Here is a 24,911-nt window from a genome sequence, read left to right as displayed (position 1 = left end):
TTAAATTTTATTTAAACATTTTCAGAGAGTATTTATACAAATGTATGTATAAAAGTACATTTAGTATAAAATATGCATTTAATCAATATACTCATGAAATTCTTTATCTTGATTGACACTCGTCTCTCAGGTATGGATGTTCAAATTTCACCAATTTTAAAACACAGGGTTTCAAATATATGAAAATTGTATAATAAAACACAATTGAAAACATTTTATAGTCCCCAGAAGTAGATGATTAATTTAAAAAATTAGAGGTAAAGTTACCATTCTTTGTAAGCCTGGACTTTTACTGTCCACCCCTACCACCCCAAAAAATAGTTAAGTAAGTTATTTCTTACAGATATAGTAATTTTTATTTTCACAGAGTTCATCCAAAATATTGTGACTTGGATTATATGTTACGCAGAATTTTGGATTTAAAGTTTCAGTTGATAGAAATCTGTAACAAAAAAGAAAATGTTAACATGGAAAAAAAGAAATGTGAATGTTCAGGGATGTTATTTTTATTAAATGATAGAACTTTTAAAAGTTTTTGAGTGATATATTAGCAGACTGTTCTGTTTTTTCAATAACCAAAATTATGATTTTAGCATACAATACTTCACAAAATTCAGTTATTCTCTCTATAATCAGTAGACTGAGGTCAGGATTTTTAAAATTTTTGTTTTGTTTTGTTTTGTTTGATATGATCATAAATGGTTTGGATGTGTGATGTTTTACTTGTACTTTGTTTAAGAAGTGTTAGTAGACCAAACTAGTGCATAAACTTAGTCACTGCATGATTCTGCAAATCCCATGTTCATGAATGAACGTTATATATAACTCAGAAAATAAGCTCAGAATATTTGAAAAACGGGAGGATGCTAATGATACTGGGTTTTATCAGAACAAAGAAAATAACCGATACTGTTTATCTGTATGGCTCAGTGCATGCAAGTGCTTCCAAGTGCTTGTACTAAGGTTTAAAATAGGTGGTGGGGGGGCATCTGTTAATGTCAGTACACTAACTTTCATGTCATTGAGCCAAAGCTTGAGTGTTCTGGGTTGAGCTATGATTATGTCTTTTCTGTTTTATGTGTATTCATGCCCTGCACAGGTTATTTTAGCTAGAATGGCTCTGGTCAGAACTAAGGATAAATCCACAAGAAACAAAAAAAAAAAAAAAAAAAAAAAAAGAAAGGAAAAACAGCCTTAACAACCAGAAACGTACAGATCCTGATTGAGAGATGAGCCATCCTCCCACAACCAGGCACCATGTTCTTCACTATATGAGAGTCCAATCCAATAAAAGGACTGAGTGGAATTCATGAAATGCTGTTTCAAGAGAGAGACAAGCATATTAACCAAATGTCAATCTACTCTGGGAATAACATACTTCTTTTTTGGTACCAGGGATTGAACCCCGGGGCGCTTAACCACTGAGCCACATCCCCAGGCTTTTAATTTTTTTTATTTTGAGACAGGGCCTTGCTAAGTTGCTTAGAGCCTTGCTAAGTTGCTGAGGCTGGCTTGAAGTTGTGATCCTCCTGAGCCACTGGGATTACAGGCATGTGCCACCATGCCTGGTTATAATAATACTATAAAGACAAACCTATATAATTACAAAGGAAATTCTACACTAAATTAGAAGAACTCAAAATTCTAAAGTTATTTTGTTGGTTCTTTCAATAACATGTAAAAATAATAACTTATTGTTTATTCTTTGAATTCTCACTGACAAGTTTGTGGGATTTATCCAGATTTTTGTGGCTATGATGTAAATATTTGAAGAATTTTATAGAAATCTAATGATTACATCTAGGTTGAAACTGATAGTTTACTGGTTCAAATGTAACCATTCATTTTCTATCTGATTAGAAACATTAAGTCAAAGTATTCAGCTTACATAGCATATTTTATAGGTCAAATAAAATGTAGGAAACAAGAATTAAGTACATGCCAATTCATCTCTGTTTTGGAGCTGAAGAAGACTGGAATTATGAGAAGCACAAAAATGGAAACTTTCATTCCAAGTTTTTATTTCATTAGAAATGAAATAACAGTTGCACTGATGCCCAATCCACTTTTCTGGACAAGAACAGCAGTCAGAAACTAAGAAAAAAACAAAATATGAGATGATACTGAAGATTTAAAATTTTTTTCAATGCTACTTAATCATTTTAAAATTGTGTGCCATTCGTTCTTGTTTTTCTACAAATATTCTTTAGGAATCTCCTATATACAGTACAGTTCAGAGAATATTAACACAAACAAACCAGACAATTTTTCTCATTCATAAGCTACATAAACTGTGGACTGTTAATCGTTTGGATCTGAAATGTCCCCCAAAGACCAAGAGGTGAGGGACTTGGTTCCCTGCTTAGTGTCATCAGAAGGTAATGGGGCCTTTAAGATGCAGGGCCTAGCGGGAAGTTTTAGGTCATTAGGAGCATGTCATTGAAGGGGACAGTAGGTCCCAGCCTCTTCTCACTGTCTGACCATGAGATGAGTAGTTCCATTGCACCACACACTTCCACCATGACCTGGTAACTTGCCATAGGCCCAAAACAGCAGGGTCAGCCTATTACGAACCTAAACCTCTAAAATCACAAGCCAAATAAATGTTTTCTTTGGAAGTTGATTAACTCAGACATTTGTTACAGACACACATATACATTTGATGTAATTTAATCATTTTTAGAGAACAGCGAAGTGTGACTATCCTATAGTTAACAGGCAAAATTACATTACTAAGTGCAATATTCCATCATGCATTTGTGTGTTAAAAACAAGTCACTGTCTATTTAATCCTTATCAACTCTAAGATTTGCAAAGAATGAAACCTACCTTCTTGAAGTTCTGTCATAGATCCTGGAGAGAATGTTGGTTGGATACTTTGTTTAGTGTATGCTGTTAAAAATATTAAGGATTTACTTAATCAGGCATGGGCTTATGAAATAATAAAATATTACAAATTAGTAAAATGAAATCTTTTCTATTAAATGATATAATTGCAATTTTGATCTTTATATAGACTTGCCTAGAAAAACTTACAATTTTTCAACAAAATTCCCAAAGTAGCCATCAACAAAAGGCATATTACTCCCAAGGCCCCAGAAATCAGCTTCCACAGAGTGATCTGAGAAACTGTAGGAAAAAAATGCATATAGTAATGATTTAAAGAACAAACACAGGAACTGAAGTTCATAAGAGGAGAAACCAATGAGAATGAATCTGAAGAGTTTTTCATTTGGTAACACAGACATCTTGCCAGTGAAACATTGGAAAATGACATTTCATTTGTAATGCCACCCAATAGCAACATTTTTATGTACCTTATTCAGTGAGATAATTCATGCATGTTCTTTTCTATGGGTTCTATCTCAGTAAAGTGGACTTATCACTTATTTTTTACATTGACAAAGAAGCTGAGACATCTGCAGCAAACTGTTTGATGGGCTTGTATAACAGACATTTACTGTTTTTCTTTCAACAAAATCACAAGATATGTAATATGATTCCAATTAGATGATGAGAAAAAAAGTATCAAAGCTAGTAAGTACCCACTTTAGAAATCAAATTGAAGTTTGTCTAGGTTCAGAGTCTTTTATTTAGCATATTCTGTCATTGTCACAATAATACCACTAGGGACCGTGCCCCTCCCTAATCTGCTAATAAATACGTCTGTGGAGTTACGATAGGTGAGATGACACAGCATCTGGAACTATGTGATGAGAGATTGCATGACCAGTGTGTGGGTTGGAGGACCAAGTTCACATCACAGCACACTGAATGAGGATACATAAGGGATTTTTTTCTTTAGGCTTTTAAAAAGACATATTCAAGAGGTTCAAGATGGCGGACTAGAGGGCGGCTGCATTTCATGTTGCTCCAGGACTCAAGATTCAAAAGAGGAGATAGTGACTTGGGACCAACTCAAAGCCGCCGCCGGGGGAGTTTCTCCCATAGGGGAGGCGTCCCCGATGGGGCAGTAGCCCTGGAACGCAGAGAACTTTGTGAAGTACAGTGACTTGGCGGGTCGCCCCTCCCCCGCCGGAGCGGTAAAAACGGACAGCGAAGCGGAGCGAAAAATGGCGGATTGAAGTTTCCAGGACCGCGGGCAGATTCTCTAACCTAAGGAGACTCGTCTGCGAAGGGTGAGGCTCTCAAGCCCAGGAGGGAGGTCCGGGCCCCTGGGAACGTTGCCTGCGAAGGCTGCCCTGCCCAGGCGGCAAGACACACCTCCCCTGCTGGAGCAGTGAACTCGGAAAGCGGGGAACTTTGCAAGGGAGGTTGTGCGACACACCGCTTGGTTTTGAAGCGATCTGCCAGGGCTCCAGCGGCTGCCAGAGAAAGAGTGGGGCGGCGAGTTGTTTGGATCCAGCAACCGCCTGAGCAACGGGGAGGGGGCTGCCCAGAGGAGGTGGAGGTACGCAGTGAGTGCCTTGGTCTCCAAGCGCCCACACCTGGAGGAAGAGACGAGCGACGGGTCACTGGGGCTTGGAGTATATGTACGAGGCTCCAAGTGACTGCTCAGAGGGCGGGTGGCATAGCCAGGCGATTAGGTGCATAGCAAGGTCCGGTCCAGGGACCTAGGCACCTTTTCTTGAATGAACTACACAGAGACAAGCTGAGGGGCAAAGTGAAGGTTCCAGGACTTCAGGCAGCGTCTCTGAGAAGGGACAACCTAAGGAGACTCGTCTACGAAGGGTGAGGCTCCCAGGCCCAGGAGGTAGGTCTGGGCCCCTGGGAAGGCTGCCCTGCCCAGGCAGCAAGACACATCTACCCTCATTGGAACAGTGAGCTCGGAAAGTGGGGAACCTTGCAGAGGAGGCCGAGCAGCACACCGCTTGGTTTTTTGGTTTTTTGGACCAATCTGCCAGGGCTCCGGGGGCTGCCAGAGAAAGAGTTGGGTGGCGAACTATTTGGATTCAGCAACTGCCTGAACAACGGGGAGGGGGCTGTCCTGAGGAGGTGGAGGTGCGCAGTGAGTGGCTTGGTCTCCAAGCGCCCACACAGAACACCTGCCTGGAGGAAGAGACGAGTGACGGGTCACTGGGGCTTGGAGCATATGTACGAGGCTCCAAGTGACTCTTCAGAGGAGGGGTCGCATAGCCAGGTGATTAGGTGCAAAGCACGGTCCGAGCCGGGGATCTAAGCACCTTTTCTTGAAAGAGCTACATAGAGACCAGCTGAGGGGTGGAGCGAAGGTTCCAGGACTGTGGGCAGCTTCTCTGAGGAGGGGCCACCAAAGGAGACTCGTCTGCGAAGGGCAGGGCTCCCAAGCCCAGGAGGTAGGTCCAGGCCCCTGGAAACGCTGCTTGGGAAGGCTGCCCTGCACAGGCGGTAGTTGTGGACTGAGGGGAACCTCTAGGAGGGGAACGGACTAGTGAGACCTCCCCACCGGGTGAGTCTTCCCCGCCGAGTGAGGTTTTCCCACAAAGACAGTAAAACCAGAGACACAGGCCCAAACAGGCATTGCCTTAGCCCGCAGTCTAGCTCCCCTTTGGATGACCATTGGTCAACAAGTAGAGGCACCTCTGCCCTCTAGCAGGGAATATACCCCACCTGAAGACCACCACCCCTAGAGAGGCAGCTACCTAGGGGAACACCGAAGTATCAACTTCCTCTAAGACTTCAGGCTACTGAAGGATAAGAGGGGATACATTAGCAATCTTCAGGGACATTATAAGTCAATAGAGGAAATCTGCAACATCTCTGCAGTCCACTGATACCTGAACAATATGAGAAAACAAGGGAAGAAAATGCCTCAAACAAATCTGGATGTTATATCAATAAAATCCAATGACAGCATGGCAGAAGAAATGTCAGAAAGGGAGTTCAGAATGTACATAATCAACATGATAAGGGAAGCAAACGATGAAATGAAAGAGCAAATGCAGGCATTGAATGAACGCACCAATAGACAGTTAAAAGAGCAAATACAGGAAGCAAAAGACCATTTCAATAAAGAGTTAGAGATATTGAAAAAAAACCAAACAGAAATCCTTGAAATGAAGGAAACAATAAACCAAATTAAGAACTCCATAGAAAGCACAACCAATAGGATAGAACACCTGGAAGACAGAACCTCAGATATTGAAGACAAAATATTTAACCTCGAAAACAAAGTCGAACAAACAGAGAAGATGGTAAGAAATCATGAACAGAATCTCCAAGAACTATGGGATATCATGAAAAGGCCAAATTTGAGAATTATTGGGATTGAGGAAGGCTTAGAGAAACAAACCAAAGGAATGAACAACCTATTCAATGAGATAATTTCAGAAAATTTCCCAAATCTGAAGAACGAAATGGAAAATCAAGTTCAAGAGGCTTACAGGACTCCAAATACACAAAATTACAACAGACCCACACCAAGGCACATTATAATGAAAATACCTAACATACAAAATAAAGACAGAATCTTAAAGGCTGTGAGAGAAAAGAACCAAATTACATTCAGGGGGAAGCCAATACGGATATCAGCAGATTTTTCAATCCAGACCCTAAAAGCTAGAAGGGCCTGGAATAACATTTTTCAAGCCCTAAAAGAAAATGGATGCCAACCAAGAATCTTATACCCAGCAAAACTTACCTTCAGATTTGACAACGAAATAAAATCCTTCCATGATAAACAAAAGCTAAAAGAATATACAAAAAGAAAGCCAGCATTACAGAACATTCTCAGCAAAATATTCCATGAAGAAGATATGAAAAACAAAGAAGCAAATCAGCAAAGGGAGGAGATATCCTAAAGGAACTCTCAAATAAAGAGGAACCAAGTCGTGTCAAAAATAAGCAAATAAATGAATAAAATGAGTCAAATGACCGGGAATACAAATCATATCTCAATAATTACCCTGAATATTAACGGCCTGAATTCATCAATCAAAAGACATAGACTGGCAGATTGGATAAAAAAGAAAGATCCAACAATATGTTGCCTGCAAGAGACTCATCTCTTAGAAAGAGATACCCATAGACTAAAGGTGAAAGGATGGGAAAAAACTTACCATGCACATGGACCCAGCAAAAAAGCTGGGGTATCCATCCTCATTTCAGATAAAGTGGATTTCAAGCCAAAGTTAATCAGAAGGGATAAAGAAGGACATTTCATAATGCTTAAGGGAACCATAAATCAGCAAGACATAACAATCATAAATATCTATGCCCCAAACAGTGGCTCACCCATGTATGTCAAACAAATCCTTCTCAATCTCAGAAACCAAATAGACCACAATACAATAATACTAGGTGATTTTAACACGCCTCTCTCTCCACTGGACAGATCTTCCAAACAAAAATTGAACAAAGAAACCTTAGATCTCAATAACACAATCAATAATTTAGACTTAACAGACATTTATAGAATATACCATCCAACGAAGAGTGAATACACTTTCTTCTCAGCAGCACATGGATCCTTCTCTAAAATAGACCATATATTATGCCACAAAGCTAATGTTAGCAAATACAAGAAGATAGAGACACTTCCTTGTATTTTATCAGACCATAATGGATTGAAACTAGAAATAAATGAAAGAGCAAAAAACAGAAATTACTCCAACACCTGGAGATTAAACAATATGCTATTATATGATGAATGGATAACAGAAGATATTAGGAAGGAAATTAAAAAATTCTTAGAGGTAAACGAGAACAAAGAAACATCGTATCAAAATCTCTGGGACACTATGAAAGCCGTACTTAGAGGAAGATTTATTTCATGGAGCGCATTTAATAAAAGAAGTAAAACTCAAAAAATAAATGAACTAACACTACAGCTCAAAGCCCTAGAAAAAGAAGAACAGACCAACACCAGAAGTAGTAGAAGACAGGAAATAGTTAAACTCAGAGCTGAAATCAACGAAATTGAAACGAAAGAAACAATACAAAAAATTGACAAAATAAATAGTTGGTTCTTCGAAAAAATAAACAAAATTGATAAACCTTTAGCCACACTAACAAAGAGAAGACGAGAGAAAACCCAAATCACCAAAATTCGGAATGAACAAGGAAGTATCACAACAGACACGACTGAAATACAAAACATAATTAGAAGCTATTTTGAAAATCTATATTCCAACAAAATAGAAAATTTCGAAGATATCAACAAGTTTCTAGAGACCTATGAATTGCCTAAACTAAACGAGGAGGACATGCACAATTTAAATAGACCAATTTCAAGTAATGAAATAGATGAAGTCATCAAAAGCCTACCAACAAAGAAAAGTCCAGGACCTGATGGTTTCTCAGCCGAGTTCTACAAAACCTTTAAAGAAGAGCTCATTCCAATACTTTTCAAAGTATTCCATGAAATAGAAGAGGAGGGAACCCTCCCAAACTCATTCTATGAAGCCAATATCACCCTGATACCTAAACCAGACAGAGACACATCGAGGAAAGAAAATTTCAGACCAATTTCCTTAATGAACATCGACGCAAAAATTCTCAACAAAATTTTAGCAAATCGCATACAAAAATGTATTAAAAAGATAGTGCATCATGATCAAGTGGGTTTCATCCCAGGGATGCAAGGTTGGTTCAACATCAGGAAATCAATAAATGTAATTCACCATATCAACAGACTTAAAGTCAAGAATCACATGATTATTTCAATAGATGCAGAAAAAGCATTTGATAAAATACAGCACCCCTTCATGCTCAAAACACTAGAAAAAATAGGGATAGTGGGAACGTTCCTTAACATTGTAAAGGCCATCTATGCTAAGCCCATGGCTAATATTATTCTTAATGGTGAAAAACTGAAAGCATTCCCCCTAAAATCTGGAACAAGGCAGGGATGCCCTCTCTCACCACTCCTATTCAATATCGTCCTTGAAACTCTAGCCAGAGCAATTAGACAGACCAAAGAAATTAAAGGGATACGAATTGGAAAAGAAGAACTCAAACTATCCCTATTTGCTGATGATATGATTATATACTTAGAGGAACCAGGAAATTCCACCAGAAAACTCTTAGAACTCATAAGTGAATTCAGTAAAGTAGCAGGATACAAGATCAATGCTCATAAATCCAATGCATTTTTATACATAAGTGATGAATCTTCAGAAAGAGAAGTTAGGAAAACTACTCCATTCACAATAGCCTCGAAAAAAATAAAATACTTGGGAATCAATCTCACAAAAGAGGTGAAAGACCTCTACAATGAGAACTACAGAACTCTAAAGAAAGAAATTAAAGAACACCTTAGAAGATGGAAAGATCTCCCATGTTCCTGGATAGGCAGAATTAATATTGTCAAAATGGCCATACTACCAAAAGTGCTATACAGATTCAATGCAATTCCAATTAAAATCCCAATGATGTACCTTGCAGAAATAGAGCAAGCAATTATGAAATTCATCTGGAAGAATAAGAAACCCAGAATTGCTAAAGCAATCCTTCGCAGGAAAAATGAAGCAGGGGGTATTGCAATACCTGAACTTCAACTTTACTACAAAGCAATAGTAACAAAAACGGCATGGTATTGGTACCAAAATAGACAGGTAGATCAATGGTACAGAATAGAGGACACGGACACAAACCCAAACAAATATAATTTCCTCATACTAGACAAAGGGGCCAAAAATATGCAATGGAGAAAAGATAGCCTCTTCAATAAATGGTGCTGGGAAAATTGGAAATCCATATGCAACAAAATGAAAATAAACCCATATCTCTCACCGTGCACAAAACTAAACTCAAAATGGATTAAGGACCTCGGAATCAGACCAGAGACCCTGCATCTTATAGAAGAAAATGTAGGTCCAGATCTTCAACATGTCGGCTTAGGACCAGACTTCCTCAACAGGACTCCCATAGCACAAGAAATAAAAGTAAGAATCAACAACTGGGATAGATTCAAACTAAAAAGCTTTCTCTCAGCAAAGGAAACTATCAGCAATGTGAAGAAAGAGCCTACAGAGTGGGAGAAAATCTTTGCCAATCATACTTCAGATAGAGCGCTAATCTCCAGAATCTATAAAGAACTCAAAAAACTCAACACCAAGACTACAAATAATCCAATCGACAAATGGTCTAAGGAAATGAACAGACACTTCACAGAAGAAGACCTACAAACAATCAACAAACATATGGAAAAATGTTCAACATCTCTAGTAATAAAAGAAATGCAAATCAAAACCACCCTAAGATTCCATCTCACCCCAATCAGAATGGCGATTATCAAGAACACAAGCAACAACAGGTGTTGGCGAGGATGTGGGGAAAAAGGTACACTCATACATTGCTGGTGGGGTTGCAAATTAGTGCAACCACTCTGGAAGGCAGTATGGAGATTCCTTAAAAAACTTGGAATGGAACTACCATTTGACCCAGCTATCCCACAACTTGGCCTATACCCAAAGGACTTAAAATCAGCATACTACAGAGATACAGCCACATTAATGTTCATTGCTGCTCAATTCACCATAGCCAGATTGTGGAACCAACCTAGATGCCCTTCAGTTGATGAATGGATAAAGAAACTGTGGCATATATATACAATAGAATATTACTCAGCCATAAAGAATGATAAAATTATGGCATTTGCAAGCAAATGGACGAAATTGGAGAATATCATGCTAAGTGAGATAAGCCAATCTCAAAAAACCAAAGGAAGAATGATCTCGCTGATAAGTGGATGATGATACATAATGGGGTGTGGGAGGGGTTAGTTTTAGGGTTAGAGTGAGGGTTAGGGAGGGGGGCAAGAATGGGGGAAGGAAGGACTGTATAGAGGGAAAAGAGGGATGGGAGGGGTGGGGGGAAGGGGAAAAAAATAACAGAATGAATCAACCAACATCACCCTATGTAAACGTATGATTACACAAATGGTATGCCTTTACTCTATGTACAAACAGAGAAAGAACATGTATCCCATTTGTTCACAATAAAAAATAAAAAAAAAAAAAAAAGACATATTCAATTTTCTTTCTTATAGGCTTTTGCTCTAAAACATCTCAACATTAGTAGATTCTGAATTAAATTAGCACACTCTCAAAGAGTGGTGTTGTCTATGACAACAGTACAATGTGTCAGTTATTCTGTGTCATTTTGGGATGTCACAAGACAAATATTAAAAATTTGAAGCACTGTGTCATTAAAATCTGACATTCTTTATTTCTGTGCTAGAAATATGTTGTTTAAAATTGAACCAGTTATATTCAGGTTTTATTGAAAATTTAGAGGTATCCCTATCAGAAGCCACTCTTTAACTGATGGAAAAGATTTACAAAAGACTTTGCTTCACAAAATCATGCTTAACTTACAAAACGAAGAGTCAGGAAAATAAAATGAATGCATAAAGGACTAGTACATACAAAGTCTAAAAATATTCACTCTTAATTACATTCTTTTTAAAGTTTAAAGCACTGCCCTGAAATTAGCTAATCTATGAAATGCCTCTTCTGGGGTTTTTTTATTCTTTAAATTTTATGACAAGGGCACTTACTTGCCATGAGAAAAGATGTTCCAGGGTCGATGGAGAAAAGACACAATGTGTGCTGGCTTAGGAAGAATGGTGTTGGATCATGAAGCTGAGCAGGAGGCTAAGGATGGAGAAACTAAACACAAAAAGAGGAAGAAAATTTATGAATTAAAATGATGTCCTTGAATCATCTATTGGTGAGAAGCTTAAGTATAATATGAATAAGATACAGTAAAATCACAAGCTTCTAAAATAGTCTAGGAACCACAACAAAGGAAATTCTCATTATGCTTTTGTAATGCCAACACTTGAACCAGAATAAAAGAGGGTGAAAGGGAGTTTTTTCCAATATTTGCACAGCAGAGTTGTCTTTAAAATTATTTGGAAAATAGGGAAAAACATGTGCAAACCAGTGGTAAATTTATTTAGCATAATAAAACCCCACACTGATCTTCCTCTTAATAATAACTTTTATTATTTATCTTGTACTGTGCACAATTTAAAGCATATAGCTTTAAACTTGACTTCTGAAAATTCTTTAAAATTAACTTCTAAAAATGACTAGGTAATTAAGATGCAAAACCAGCCTTATTTTAGCAATGGATAATCTGAGATCCAGTAGAGATGAGTGACTTGCTCAAGTTCTCCTAAACTTGAAACTCAGGCATCCTTTCTCTGGAGCATACATGTGATATATTTCAAATGAAGCCCGTCTCTTTGTATGTATATATTTTGTAGATATTAATTCATTTCTTTAGCACATACTGGATGGTATTTCCATGTCTAATTTTGTGTTTTGGCTTCAGTAACCCAGTCAAAAAAGTAGAACCAGAGTGGCTTCCCACTACTGTTCTATGAAGACACACATGTGCTCACGCATGCACACAGAGCACACGTGCACATGCCTGTGCTCCAGAACTGCCTTGGGTGGTCTAAACCAACATGTCAGTGCCCCATTCACATTAGGCTTAAATGTTTCTTTCCACATGACTGACCATTCCCACTAAGGGCTTTGAATTTGACTAGTTGCTCTATAATCCTTATTTTTACTAATATATGGATTATTATGATTATCTAGTATAGTTAGATGATATACTGATAGTTTAGTTCACTTTTTTGTCCTACGAAGAGTAACCTTGGTGGGTGCAGTGGCTCAGGCCTGTAATCCCAGCGGCTCCAGAGGCTGAGGCAGGAGGATTGCGAGTTCAAAGCAACTTCAGCAAAAGGGAGGCACTAAGCAACTCAGTGAGACCCTGTCTCTAAATAAAATACAAAATAGGGCTGGGGATGTGGCTCAGTGATTGGGAGCCCATGAACTCAATCCCCAGTACCCACCCACCCCCGCAAAATTATAACCTTATCTATATGAGAAACCAAATATGGAAAGAAAAAATCTTGAGAGCAGGGACCTTGGTCTATTATTTGGTGTCTGGGGACACCACTGCCATTCATCCCCACACAAAATCAGACTCCTATGTCAGATTTTTGTGTTTTATATGATTTTTAAGCATTATAATTTGCTGTACATTCATTTTATTGTAAGAGGTGGGCTTTCAACCAAAAAAGGAAAAACAACACAAGCACCAAAAATAAAGGCTGTGGTTTGATTTCTATTTCCATGAAGTCAAAAGTTTAACCATGAAGTTAAAATTTTCATCTGTTTAATTTGCATTGTGTACATACAGCTGGTTACACAGAACCTCAAAAATTGCTAAAATATAAATCATTACCAGAGAACACAGTCATGAAAATCCCTCCATTCAGATTTTATGCAAATCCTAAGTAATTTATAAATGATCCTTTGCTTACTTGATCTCTATTCTTTTTCAGTTTGGGGATAAGACAAAGCTGAACTAGCATAAAGTTGTCTGATTTTGCTCAATTTTGTCTCATGTAAAATTGCCTAAACTCTAAAGGAATTTAGGATTTTGCTTTTAGCTTTTTGTTTTGAGATGGTACCAATTCATGACAGGACTAAAGCAGAGATCACACTAAAACAAAACCACCTTTAGAATATTTCAGACCTATTGGTGAGACTCTCTTTGTGAGAATCATACTAGTGACATTTTTTTTTTCCTTTTCATCTTAGTTCATTGACTCAGAAGCAAAAATCCAGTTAAGACATGTGTGATTCAAGAACTACAAGCTCAAGACACAAATATGACTACTGAACACGCACTACTAAGCACACATTTAATTCTTTCTAAATTGTCAGCCCTGGCTGATTCTTTGATTTCTTTTTGTACCTAGACGGTTAAATTGTTTCATGCCATGGGATCCTTACCACTCATCTCTATTTGCAGCAGTTTTTCATTGCCCTGCCCATACTTGAGATATTTGGGGTACTCTGGAAAAATAGTATCAGTATCTCTGTTTCTTGGAAATTTTTTTTTTTCTCCCCTCTTAAACCCACTGAAAACCTTGTTGTTCTCACACATGGCAATCTAGAAGTGCTGAATAATTAGCACCAGGATGAACCTCAATCAATGAGTCTCCAGATTGGTATAGTCCAGGCGATACTAGCCCTAAGCAAGGAAGTTTCAGACACTGTGCTTTATCCCATTTCCCAGAATCACTCAACAGTGTTAAGCTCCAGTCTCCCCCAAGCAGCTAGATTGAGAGGAAGAGAATATTTTTTTTCGTTCAGCCTTCCCCTTCCTGTATTAACACTCCCTTTCCTACCTTTACTTTATATACATACCAAATAAACTTTGCACCCAAAACGTTTCTGAGTCTGTTGCAGAAAGATCCCAGACTGAAACTCCACAGAAAGTTCAGCTGCACTAGAGCTAAATTTGTTTTTGAAATGTCTTCTTTCCAAAGATGCATCTCCCTTTGCAGCTCCTCCCCTTCTCTGGTGTCCACAGCAAGTAACTCCGCCCTTCCTCCCTCATAATTTCTAGTGCCCTTATTTAAAGCAAATGATGACTTCAATAACTAAAACATCTTTCAAACTTGAGCAAAGACCTGGGAGAAAGAAACCAATGTCCACTAAAGATATGAATGGTGAAATTTTTTCTCTAACATTTTATAACTAAAATGTTGCAGAACCTCCTAGCAGTCCATGTTTCACCAGATCCAAATGGGAATTTATTTTGGTCTCACTACTTTTGACAAATATGTGCATGCTCTGAGTGAAAAGAAAATTGCTGGCACCAGGCTTTAAGTCACTCTCCTTTTCAGAGGCAGGAAGGGTTCCCTGGAAAAGAAGGAAAGGATCCTGAGCTGATAACAGCTCTTTATGAACTTACTAATGATAAACTTGCTATCAAATACTAGTAGGTTTTTCCTGGCAAAATTTATCCATGGCATGTTTTTAGCAACATGTATTGCCTTGTCTAAATTGTTCATTAACCTATGAGTCGATGGAACAAGGTTTCCTGGAAAATGTTATAGAAGCTACAGAACCATCTGAGTGACAAAAAAGGTGTGTCGTGACCAAAGCATCTATTTTTGTGTAAATAATAAAGCCATACATCATTTTGAGATCTCATATGTTATCTGTTAGTCTGGTCAGAGTGTGTCCTAAAGCAGAAAGCAAGGACCTAAGTTAACCCATTGGCAGACATCTCACTGCTCTGTCCTTACCTCACAATTACTGTATCCCTAAAATTATTATTAAAGCTTGATATTGGGTGAAATCTGTGGTGACACTCATGTGTCTAATTTGACCATCAAATCCTTTGTGTTACATTCTTGAGGAACTGTTAAGTTTTATCCACAAGGTTATTGAGAAAAAATGCTTACAATTCTATATCTAGAATCAAACATCCCTGCCACTCATATGAACTTAAAGCAAAAGTTATCATTGCCCCTCCTCAAATCCATAGGAACTTTGTACTTTGGCAGACTTCTGCATCTCCTGGTCTGTGGCTTTCTTTCCTCCCTCCTGTGCTGACATCTTTCCTGCACTCACACAAAGGAATCCTCAGGACCTGACAGAAATATTCCAGCATTTTTTCCTTCTCTAAAGTGCAGGGACTATGTGGAGATGCATGGTTGAAAGGAGGAAATGTGTGAAAAAAGTGTTTTCCATCCCCAAGACTAAGAAAAACTTCCTGAATCAAGGGAAAGGAGAACAAGCATAATGGTGTAATTGTGGAGGGGTGATAAAAGAAGAGATCGGAGAGGCAGGACTGGGTGCTACTGACATGAGGAAACCATGATGTGAGAAGAGAGGCCACAGGTCAGTGCTTCCCTTCATGTACTATGGGAGTTGAGTAAATGTCTGAAAAAAACGTACCCTCTTTACAAACTGAGTACTAACACATTTCCTGCTTCCTGGGGATATTCTGATTGGGATTCTTTCTGTTATCTGGAGATAATTTCCTTTCAAAAGAGATAACCTTCATATAATTTAACATCTAGACACTCCTGTTTCTTGACATATTCAAGAATCTTTGTAAGTCTTCAGCACCAAAAATAAAATTAAATTAAATTAAAATTAAAAATTCAGAATGAAGCACCCAGAGTGAGTTGAAAAGGATATTCCTGAATATTTGTTTTGTTTAGACTAAATAAGTATGAGATTCATCCTTGGGTGCAAAAGTGATAAATTATCTTCATAGACCTTCACAGAGAAAGTGGATAGAACTAGAAAACACAGAAAGGGAATGAGCTAACCCTTGGGGAAGGACCCAGGTTAGCACAAATGGAAAACAGAACTTTAATTATTATAAGCCGTCTGTACTATGGACTTCTAAAACTTATGCATATTTTGCTTTGTGGAAAAAAAAAAAACTGACAAGCAGGGTACAGTAGCACACGCCTGAAATCCCAGTGACTCAGGAGACGGAGGCAGGAGGATTGCAAGTTCAAGGCCAGACCCAGCAATTTTGTGAGACTCTGTCTTAAAATAAAAAAAATACAAAGGGCTGGGGATGTAACTCAGTGGTAGAGTGTCCTTAGAATCCAACCCCCCCAGTATCGAGAAAGAGAGAGAGAGAGAGAGAGAGAGAGAGAGAGAGAGAGAGAGAGAGAGAATACAATTAAGCAAAATAAACCTTCAGATGCATAGTTCTGAAATCACTTTAATGCTTTAAATGCTTTGAAAGATGGTCTTTTTTAATATGTACCTATCACCATGAAGTTCATTTTTCTAATTTGCACCTTATTCAAGGGTAAAAATGGTTTTGGTATGATAATCCCATTTTTTGGAATTCAAGAAAAAAATAGATTTTTTAGTTTTGGCGCATTGTGTAGTGAGATGGCAAAATCAAATCATCGGTTCCCCAATTAATACTATTAATGCTAAAAAATATACTATTATAGAATAGAGGAAGGGGACTGAGAGAGAGGGAGAGAGGCAGGAGGGGAAGGCACTGGGAAGTACTGGAGAATGAAGTCTACTAAAATATGTCCATGTATGAATATATCATATATATGTATATGTACATATAATTATAATGCACTAATAATAATAATAATAATGGTAGATGGGACATCAAAGAGTAGAGCAATCAGATTGGGGGAGGGAGGAGAGGAAAGGGAAAATACTGGGGATAGAGATTGATAAAATTACGTCATGTGCATGCACAAGTATGGCATAATGAATCCCACTATTATGTATAATTATAGTGCAGAACTAAAAATATACTATTACATGAAAAATAAAAATATCAGTCTAAATTTCTTAAGATATTTCTGTACCATTATCATAAAAGTGAGTTGTACAATATTCAACATATGATATTTAGAGACAGTGTGCTTTCTGGTTTAATGGGGGGATAAAGGACAAGTTCCATTTGTGTTGCAAAGATTTCGCTGCCTGATGTGCTTGGAAGTCTATAATGTAGCACTAGGTTTTTGCAAAAAGAAAACGCTTTTATCATGTGGTCAGTTAAAAAAAAAACAGAAGCTACAAGCTCAAATCTGCTTCCTCCTTTGTTTGGTAGTGAGTGGGATTTATAGGAAGGCAGAGGGGAGAAGTTGCTTATTAATTGACTGGCAGGAAGGGGGAGTTTTAGGGTTCTTTTATACAGGCCTAGATGGTCAGGTCATCATGCCTCTTCACAGGTTGAATATTTCAGGGGACAGTTATGTTGCCCACAATGGATTTTATGCTTGTAACCTCAAAACATTGACCAGATGAGTTGTCTTCTTTAGCACTTGTCCATTCTTAAGAAACTGTTTCCAAACAGTGCTTGAGTGAATTCTGGACTCTTCCTGAAACACAACTTAAGAACTTTGTTAGCTAAGGAATTCATTTCCAGGTGTGTCCAGGACTCAGTTGATTTAACTACCTTAGGACATCACAACTCAAGGAAACTGTCGATTAGATCTTAGCGTGTCCTGTTGTTCACATGGCACAGATTCTGGGTATAGCCCTAGGAAGACACTTTTTTTTAAAAGGATGGGCTGATTCCAATATTTATATCTTTAATATTATTTCACATCTTATATCAGAAATGTCAAAAAGCTACATCATTTTTATTTATTTATTTTTTTGCAGTGCTGGGGATTGAACCCAGGGCTTTGTGCTTGCAAGGCAAGCACTCTACCAACTGAGCTATCTCCCCAGCCCTAAAAAGCTACATCATTTTTAAACAAAACAGAGATAAATTACAATTACCATAATCCAAAGCATTTTAATTGACTATTAAATAATATAATAAGATTGAAATTTCATTTTACATTGAAACCAGGTATTAAAATTATAATTGCCTATTTTATTACTTAAAGGCCAAAGCATTAGCCTAATATAATTATTTAAATGACACATCTCAAGATATGAAGATTAATAAACATGCTTCATTCATGATTTGGATAATTTCATTTTCATGGAAGCTTGGCATCTATATTTTAATGTAAAAGTATGATCTAGTTTTAGTAATTATAAATATCCTGAATTTCATTCACATTTATGAAAAAACTGATTTTTATGGTATTTATGCAATAAGTTAAGAGATTAATGAGTGATTTAAGTAAAGTAATAACCAGATAACCTGTTCAAAAGTCCATTGAGTACCTAAACAATCAAATTCAAAGTGTTTAATTTTGAAGTATTTTTTTATGAATTCCCAAAGAACACTGTAGGATACTTAGTTTGAGAACATATTGACTCATCCCTACTATCTATCTGAAATAGATGAGAATACTGAGAATTACAGAGGGCCTGGCTCTCTATGAAAAGTTTTGCTGTAGTAAATAGGAGGTAACACATGGATCTATTCCCCATGCACTCTGTTCCAGAACAGGGTCACAGGAGAGGGAGAGACAACCTCAGATAGAAATGAAGAAAGAACTCAGATGGAATTGAAATTTGATCATGATCTTAGAGAAAAGATAGAACTTGGAAATGCAGGTGTTACTACTATGAAGTGAGATACAGGTAACTGTCCCATCTGATATGAGGACCTAAAAGAGACAGAAAACAATTTAACAAACTATATTCTTTTTTTTTTTATTTTTTTACCATTTTGAAGAACATATATAAACACATAAATTTCAATCATTTAACTATCATCTAAGTTCAAAAACAGGACACTTCCAAACTTCCCCAGAAATCTCATTTAAACTTTCAATGCCTACTCTCTATTTCCAGACATTAGCACCATCATGGCATCTAGTGCTATAGTTTAGTTTGCCTGCTTTTGAAATGTATGGAACTAGGAGAATATAATGTGAACTCCTTTGTGTCTAGATTATTTTGCTTTGGTTCTTGTGATTCATCAAAAAGCTCCATTCTATCACACTGACATGGAGTAGAATAGAGAGAAACCACTTTAGTCAGTGGATAGGAAAAACTGACTAGCTTAAATCATGTAGGCCCTTGTTTGTGCAATGGATTGAGGTAAACTTCATTAACAACAAAATGGATAGCAATGATTATCTAAAGGAAATTTTGAGGCACTGAACTTCTATGAGGCTAGACTTTAGCAAACTGGTGATGACTATTAATGCATTTTTGTGTTTGTTTTGTTTTCTTTAGTAATTTTTTTTCTTAAGACTGATCTTTCTGAAGAAGTCTTTCACTGATCTACATGAACAAGTTTACTGTGAAGCACAGTAACTGGGAAAAGATGAGAGTGAAGAACACACGTGTGAGTGTGTTGTGTTGAGAAGACTTCATGTCCAGATTCAGCAAGTAGAAGTGATATTAGCAATGACCTCCATGAGCTTTGATCCAGAAACAGAGCATTCACCATCTCTGATGTAGAGTAAAGCTTATATTAAATAATGTAACAGAATTTGACCTCAGTGAGGAAACCAGCCAAGTGACTGAGACATAACAAAAAAGGAAAATGAGGATAACTATATGCTAATACCAAGGAAATAACAGTACAACGGGCTGTTAATTCTGTTTTTTTTTTTTTTTTCCTTTTCATTTCTATGTTGAAATTAATATAGACTGAGAAAAAATTGTGCAAAGTCTAGGATGCTCTCTATACTATGCACATGTGTAAATGGGGTGAAAAATTGCTACCAATTATTTTATTACTTCAAAGTATGTTTATTGTAGAAAAGATAGGATAAACATTGAAACTTGTTTACTAATTTTCATATTGATGATTTAGTTCAATACAGGAGAAATTAAACATTTGTTCAGTTCAGTACAGTATAATTTTAACACATTACATCCCACTTTCTAGTGCTTGTGTTGCATCTTATTTCAGTATATTTGTGTGCATGTGTATGTATTGTGTATATATGTACATACATATATACATACATGTGTCTCCTAATGAAATATTTGATGTTCATCTATTTTATTGATGTAGAAATTTATGAATATATGAGGAATTCTATGTTCTATACTTTCTTTTTAAAATTAGATCTTTATGGTTATATATAGTAATTGGGTTCATCCTGACAGACATGCATGAAATCAATTTCAATTTCTAATACTTTCTTAAATGGAAAGAAGATCATGTAAATATACCTAGAAATAGGAAATCATTTGAATTCCTTTGAATATTCTTCCTGGAGTTAAATATTTTGACATCATTTCAAATTAAATAGTGCATTTCTTACTGGTCATTCGGTTCCAGACACCGACCATTTCAAGAATTGACTAGGAGGGTGCTATATGGAACTTGCTCTGCCTTATCTAGGACTAAAAATGACCACTGTAACTCCAGTGTAAGTAAGAAGGTATTTATCAGGGTAGAAATGGTGACTTTCAGTTCTAGCCAATACCATGTTTTAAATCAATCTCTGATATGTTCACCAGTGGCTTTGCAGTTGTGTTTTGGGTTTTAGATTCTACTTTGTTTGATTGTGATATCATTTTACAGTTTCAATTTTAACTGATAGTAATGAATTCACTCAAAGATATCAAACAGAGACATTACAAAATAAAAGAATTTCCCTTTTGCAACTATCTCAAATTAAAAAAGTACCAAGAGACCTGCTTCCCACCAGAGGAAATAAACAGATTAAAAAAACAAAACAAAACGAAAAAGAAAACACAATGACACCAAAGCAGCAACCAAATTTGCATCTAACTCCAGAATAGCTTACTCAGAGACAAATGAAAGAAATAACAAGGTGCAAGTTTTGTATACATGTAGATCTCTCTAAGCACTAGATGCTGCTTGATATCTTTTTTACAAAGTAGTGATGTCTACACATAAGTGTCCAATTAATGGTGGCATAATTAATTGGCCACATGTATTTTGAAAACACATTGGGCATTCTCCTTGATTGCTTAGGGTAGGAAGGATTTATAAAACTGAGTGGAGAAAACGTACCACTGTCTCAACACCTCTTACTTTCAGTGCTAACATGCATCTTTTCTAAATAACAGGTTAATGTGCCACGTGGGACTCAGCAAAGTGTAAGAACCCCAGGAAAGAGCTGCAGAGCTCAGCTACAGCTGTGGCTTGTCACCTCCTGTGTAGTTGCAGATAGCTTCTTTGTGGTGAGCACCTGGTGAGTAGACCTTTGGGTTCTCAAACTGAAATAGCATACCAAAGTTGACAGATTGGTCAGTTCTTAAACCCTAGAGCTTAAGCACTGTGACTAAGTATCAGTGAAATGGCACCAAGCCTCTGTCTTGGCCTTTAGGAAAAAATGTGTGCATTGCAGAGTTCCATAGTCATCTGCTGATGAAATGGGCAAGAAGAAACAGTGACGTGAGAAGAAAAAGGATTCCCTAAGAACAATAAGACGCACCAGCACCCAAACAGGAGACTCAGAGTGAGATCAGTGAAAACCTGGCGTCTAAAGAGAAATACCTTTTTAACTCTTTGTGATTTCAATGAGCATTACAAATTTTACACATTTCCAAGCTTCAATGATGTGAAACAAAAATGAGAAAAAAATTCATATGAAAGATTGTTGCTAAGATTTTTAAATTTACCCTCTAATGCTTTAATAGTGAAGCAGTCTACATTTCATTACTGTTAACAACTTTTGTGTTACTCTCTGCTGGGCTTAGTGTAAGATTATTCTGCAAGATTCAGCTCATCCAATCTTTATAAACTCTATAATACTGATAGTATTATTTTTTAAATTTCACATTTGAAGACACAGGACTATCAAGGAGATAAACATAAAGTCAAAAGAGCTGGGATTGGCTAAGCTGAGTCTCACTAAATTTTGTCTTCATCTTATAAATCAAAAAGTAGACACTCATTTACATAATTTTAAGAAAAATATATTTTATTTTGCCCTTATAAGTCTGGAAATTTTTGATCTTCATTTAATTTAAACATGTAAATAGTTATAGTTAGTTTGGATATGTGTTTTTATATGATACTTGCACATATATGTACATATATAAGTATCCACACAAACTTAAGTATATGTTGTCTAGTTTTTCTTACTGAAGATAAACTAATTTGTGACCGAAAATCTGCATAATTTAGTAGTGGTATTTAAAGTCCTAGTAAGCTTTAAGCTATTTGCTTTATTTTCCATTTTCCATTTTTATGCCTTTTGTCTTCTAGAGAAATATAATTACATTTTTAAAAGGATCTGTCTAAATATACCAGTGTCTTTTACTGAACTTTATGATACTTCAAGATATAAAATAATTCACTTGAAGTGGATAACAGCCACAAGGTGTATGGTCCTTTATAGAATTTATTTGGACTTATTTGAAGTTAGGTTTCATGGTTGAAGAAAAAAATTCTATCTTGCTCCTTCTTTTTTTCTATGTTTTTTGGTGTGTGTGAGTGTGTGTGTGTGTGTGTGTGTGTGTGTGTGCATGTGTGTGTGTGTGCATGTGTGTGTGTGGTGGGAGAGATGAGAACTCTAATCAGAAAGGCATAAATGTGCAAAATAGGCATTATAATTGACTACAGCAGCTAAAATACATTTACTATTCCCTGTACTTGGCTATCTTGTTTACAATGGTCCAGGCAGACACTAAGGGTAAAATGATGTGAATACGTGCTGGGGTTACCAGCACCTGGCTAGAGCAGAATCCTGCTTGGAGGTGTGGGCCACCTGGGAAAATAAAGTCTGAAGTAATCAGCCAGGAATAAAAGACAAAGCCAGAAATTAGATTTAAAGATGGGTCTTCCAGTCCTAATAGGAACTGGAAAACAACTGAACAAGTTCCCAATCCTTTATTTAAGGGAAAATAGAGCAAAGATTTCAATGTGGCAGGAATCTTGAAGTAAACAGGTTGTTTAGTGCTTGGCAGGTTATGCCCATCTCTGGGTGGCTGTGTTTGATCCTAGGGCTTTGAGCTAAGGAAGGGCACAGCGTGATGTGGGCTTTCTTGAAGTAGAGAATTTCACCTGGAAGTTCCCAGACAAGCAGCTTCTCTGCCTTATGTTGGCTCAAACAAACCCACAATTTATATATGGCATCAACAAATACATATGATTTCTTGTTTAAATATGTCTAATATAAGTGTTGGATAATTACAGCACAATTTATTAAGAACCTAATAAAGCTGCATACAACATTCTCAGGTTCAGAGATAAAAGATTTAAGTTAACTTCTTGAAACAAAGTGGGAAATACTAGTTGTGTCTTGGTTGAGAAAACTTTTCTTGATGGTATTAAGACATTTGATTTTACCTTGCTATTTTAGGATAGTCAAAATTTTTTCTCATATATGCTAAATTTCATAGCACATTTTAATAAGGTTTTTTTTTTTTTTTTTTTTTTTTTTTTTTTACCTGTTAGAAAACCCTTTAGAGTCCTGAAAACTCAAAGAGAAAGAAATAGCCAGCTCCTTGTTTACTTTATTCCAAGTGCTAGAAATGCAGTTAATTCTTTTATTCTTTACAGTGATCGACATGAGATGGAAGTAAGTGTTGGGTGTTTTTATTCCACTATAGAAAACTGTATGAATAAATTAACACGTGGAGGCATCTTTAGAGTGTTACATCTTTGCAATTTACTAGTCATATCTTTAAAATGATATGCTAAATGTTTTGAAACCACCTTTAGTTCATTTGAATGATTTTCTCTCCCCTTCTATACTGTGTGAACAAGTTATTTTCCCTTACATTAAAAAGATAAGATTTGTATGGATACAAAGCAGGAACATCTTAGTGGGAAAGTGGAAGGGCTGATATTAGAATGACTTAAATCAACATTTTAAAAATCAAGTTTTTAGAAATATTTTAAAATTAGATTATTAAAATGTTTTCCCAAGTGTTATGATAATAGCATTAACACTTGTTGTAAAAATATTTCAGGCTAAAATAGATTTCTTTACTTAAAAGTAATTACTGGGAGAAAACGCAGGCAAACCTTAGGTCCCTGGTATGGCGGGCACAGAGTTGGTAGCTGGTGAGGTTGTGGTGGATGCGCTTCCGTATTTTGATCAAGGTTATGAAGCTCCTGGTGTGCAAGAAGCTGCTGCAGTGTTGGTGGAGGAGGAAACTCGCAGTTACCGACCTACCAAGAACTATCTGAGCTACCTGACAGCCCTGGATTATTCTACATTTGAAACTGTCATAATGAGAAATGAATTCGAAACACTGGCTGCTCGTCAGCCAATTGAATTGCTCAGTATGAAATCATATGAACTTCCAGCCCCTTCCCCGGGTCAGAAAAATGACATTACTGCATGGCAAGCATGTGTAAACAATTCTATGTCCCAGTTAGAGCATCAGGCAGTTCGAATTGAGAATCTGGAACTAATGTCACAGCATGGATGTAATGCCTGGAAAGTATATAATGAAAATCTAGTTCATATGATTGAACATGGCATACAAAGAGCTTCAGAAGTTAAGGAATCATATTCAGGATTTAAACTGGCAGAAAAGAACATCCAACTCACAGCTAGATCTCAATTAAGAGAAAATGGATTCAAATTGGGTATCCCTGGTCAGTATTATGAGATTGAACAGACTGTTGTGCAACTAGAAAATGATATCTTTCAAATTAAGCAGCAAAATGGAGAGGCAAACAAAGAAAACATCTGGCAAAATTTCTGAAAAAGACCAATTTGGAGGATAGAAAGGAAGAAAAATTGGGCTTTCACAGAATATCAGACATCTGAACTTTCTCTGACATGAAGAACAACAAGCCTTATGAAAACCATTGATGGTTAAATGTTCAGAAACCACAAAATATGTAGACTTTAG

General features: G+C 36.9%; 1 protein-coding gene and 1 pseudogene across 4 annotated transcripts; one reads left to right on the top strand and one right to left on the bottom strand.

Moving 5' to 3' along the window:
• Nucleotides 1-24,209, bottom strand: LOC124983217 (natural killer cells antigen CD94-like). 4 transcript variants are annotated; one of them, XM_047550287.1, is made up of 7 exons: nucleotides 24,073-24,209; nucleotides 11,441-11,552; nucleotides 3,037-3,129; nucleotides 2,830-2,892; nucleotides 1,943-2,094; nucleotides 1,214-1,317; nucleotides 1-442 (listed from the first exon to the last, which is right to left on the bottom strand). In XM_047550287.1, exons 2-7 carry the CDS (start codon nucleotides 11,445-11,447, stop codon nucleotides 331-333), a joined length of 531 nt encoding a protein of 176 aa, XP_047406243.1. In that variant the 5' UTR covers nucleotides 11,448-11,552; nucleotides 24,073-24,209; the 3' UTR covers nucleotides 1-330. The 4 variants fall into 4 exon arrangements, with proteins under 4 accessions (XP_047406243.1, XP_047406242.1, XP_047406245.1 ...); XM_047550286.1 differs by lacking the exon at nucleotides 24,073-24,209 and adding an exon at nucleotides 14,118-14,238; XM_047550289.1 differs by lacking the exon at nucleotides 3,037-3,129.
• On the top strand, nucleotides 24,087-24,761 carry LOC124983216 (pre-mRNA-splicing factor SPF27-like; annotated as a pseudogene).
• The last annotated feature ends 150 nt before the right edge of the window (nucleotides 24,762-24,911 follow it).

The sequence above is a fragment of the Sciurus carolinensis genome, chromosome 4, assembly GCF_902686445.1.
Source record: "Sciurus carolinensis chromosome 4, mSciCar1.2, whole genome shotgun sequence".
Taxonomy (NCBI): domain Eukaryota; kingdom Metazoa; phylum Chordata; class Mammalia; order Rodentia; family Sciuridae; genus Sciurus; species Sciurus carolinensis.
Note: the sequence above shows the minus strand (reverse complement) of the source record. Positions and strands in the feature narration are given on the sequence as shown.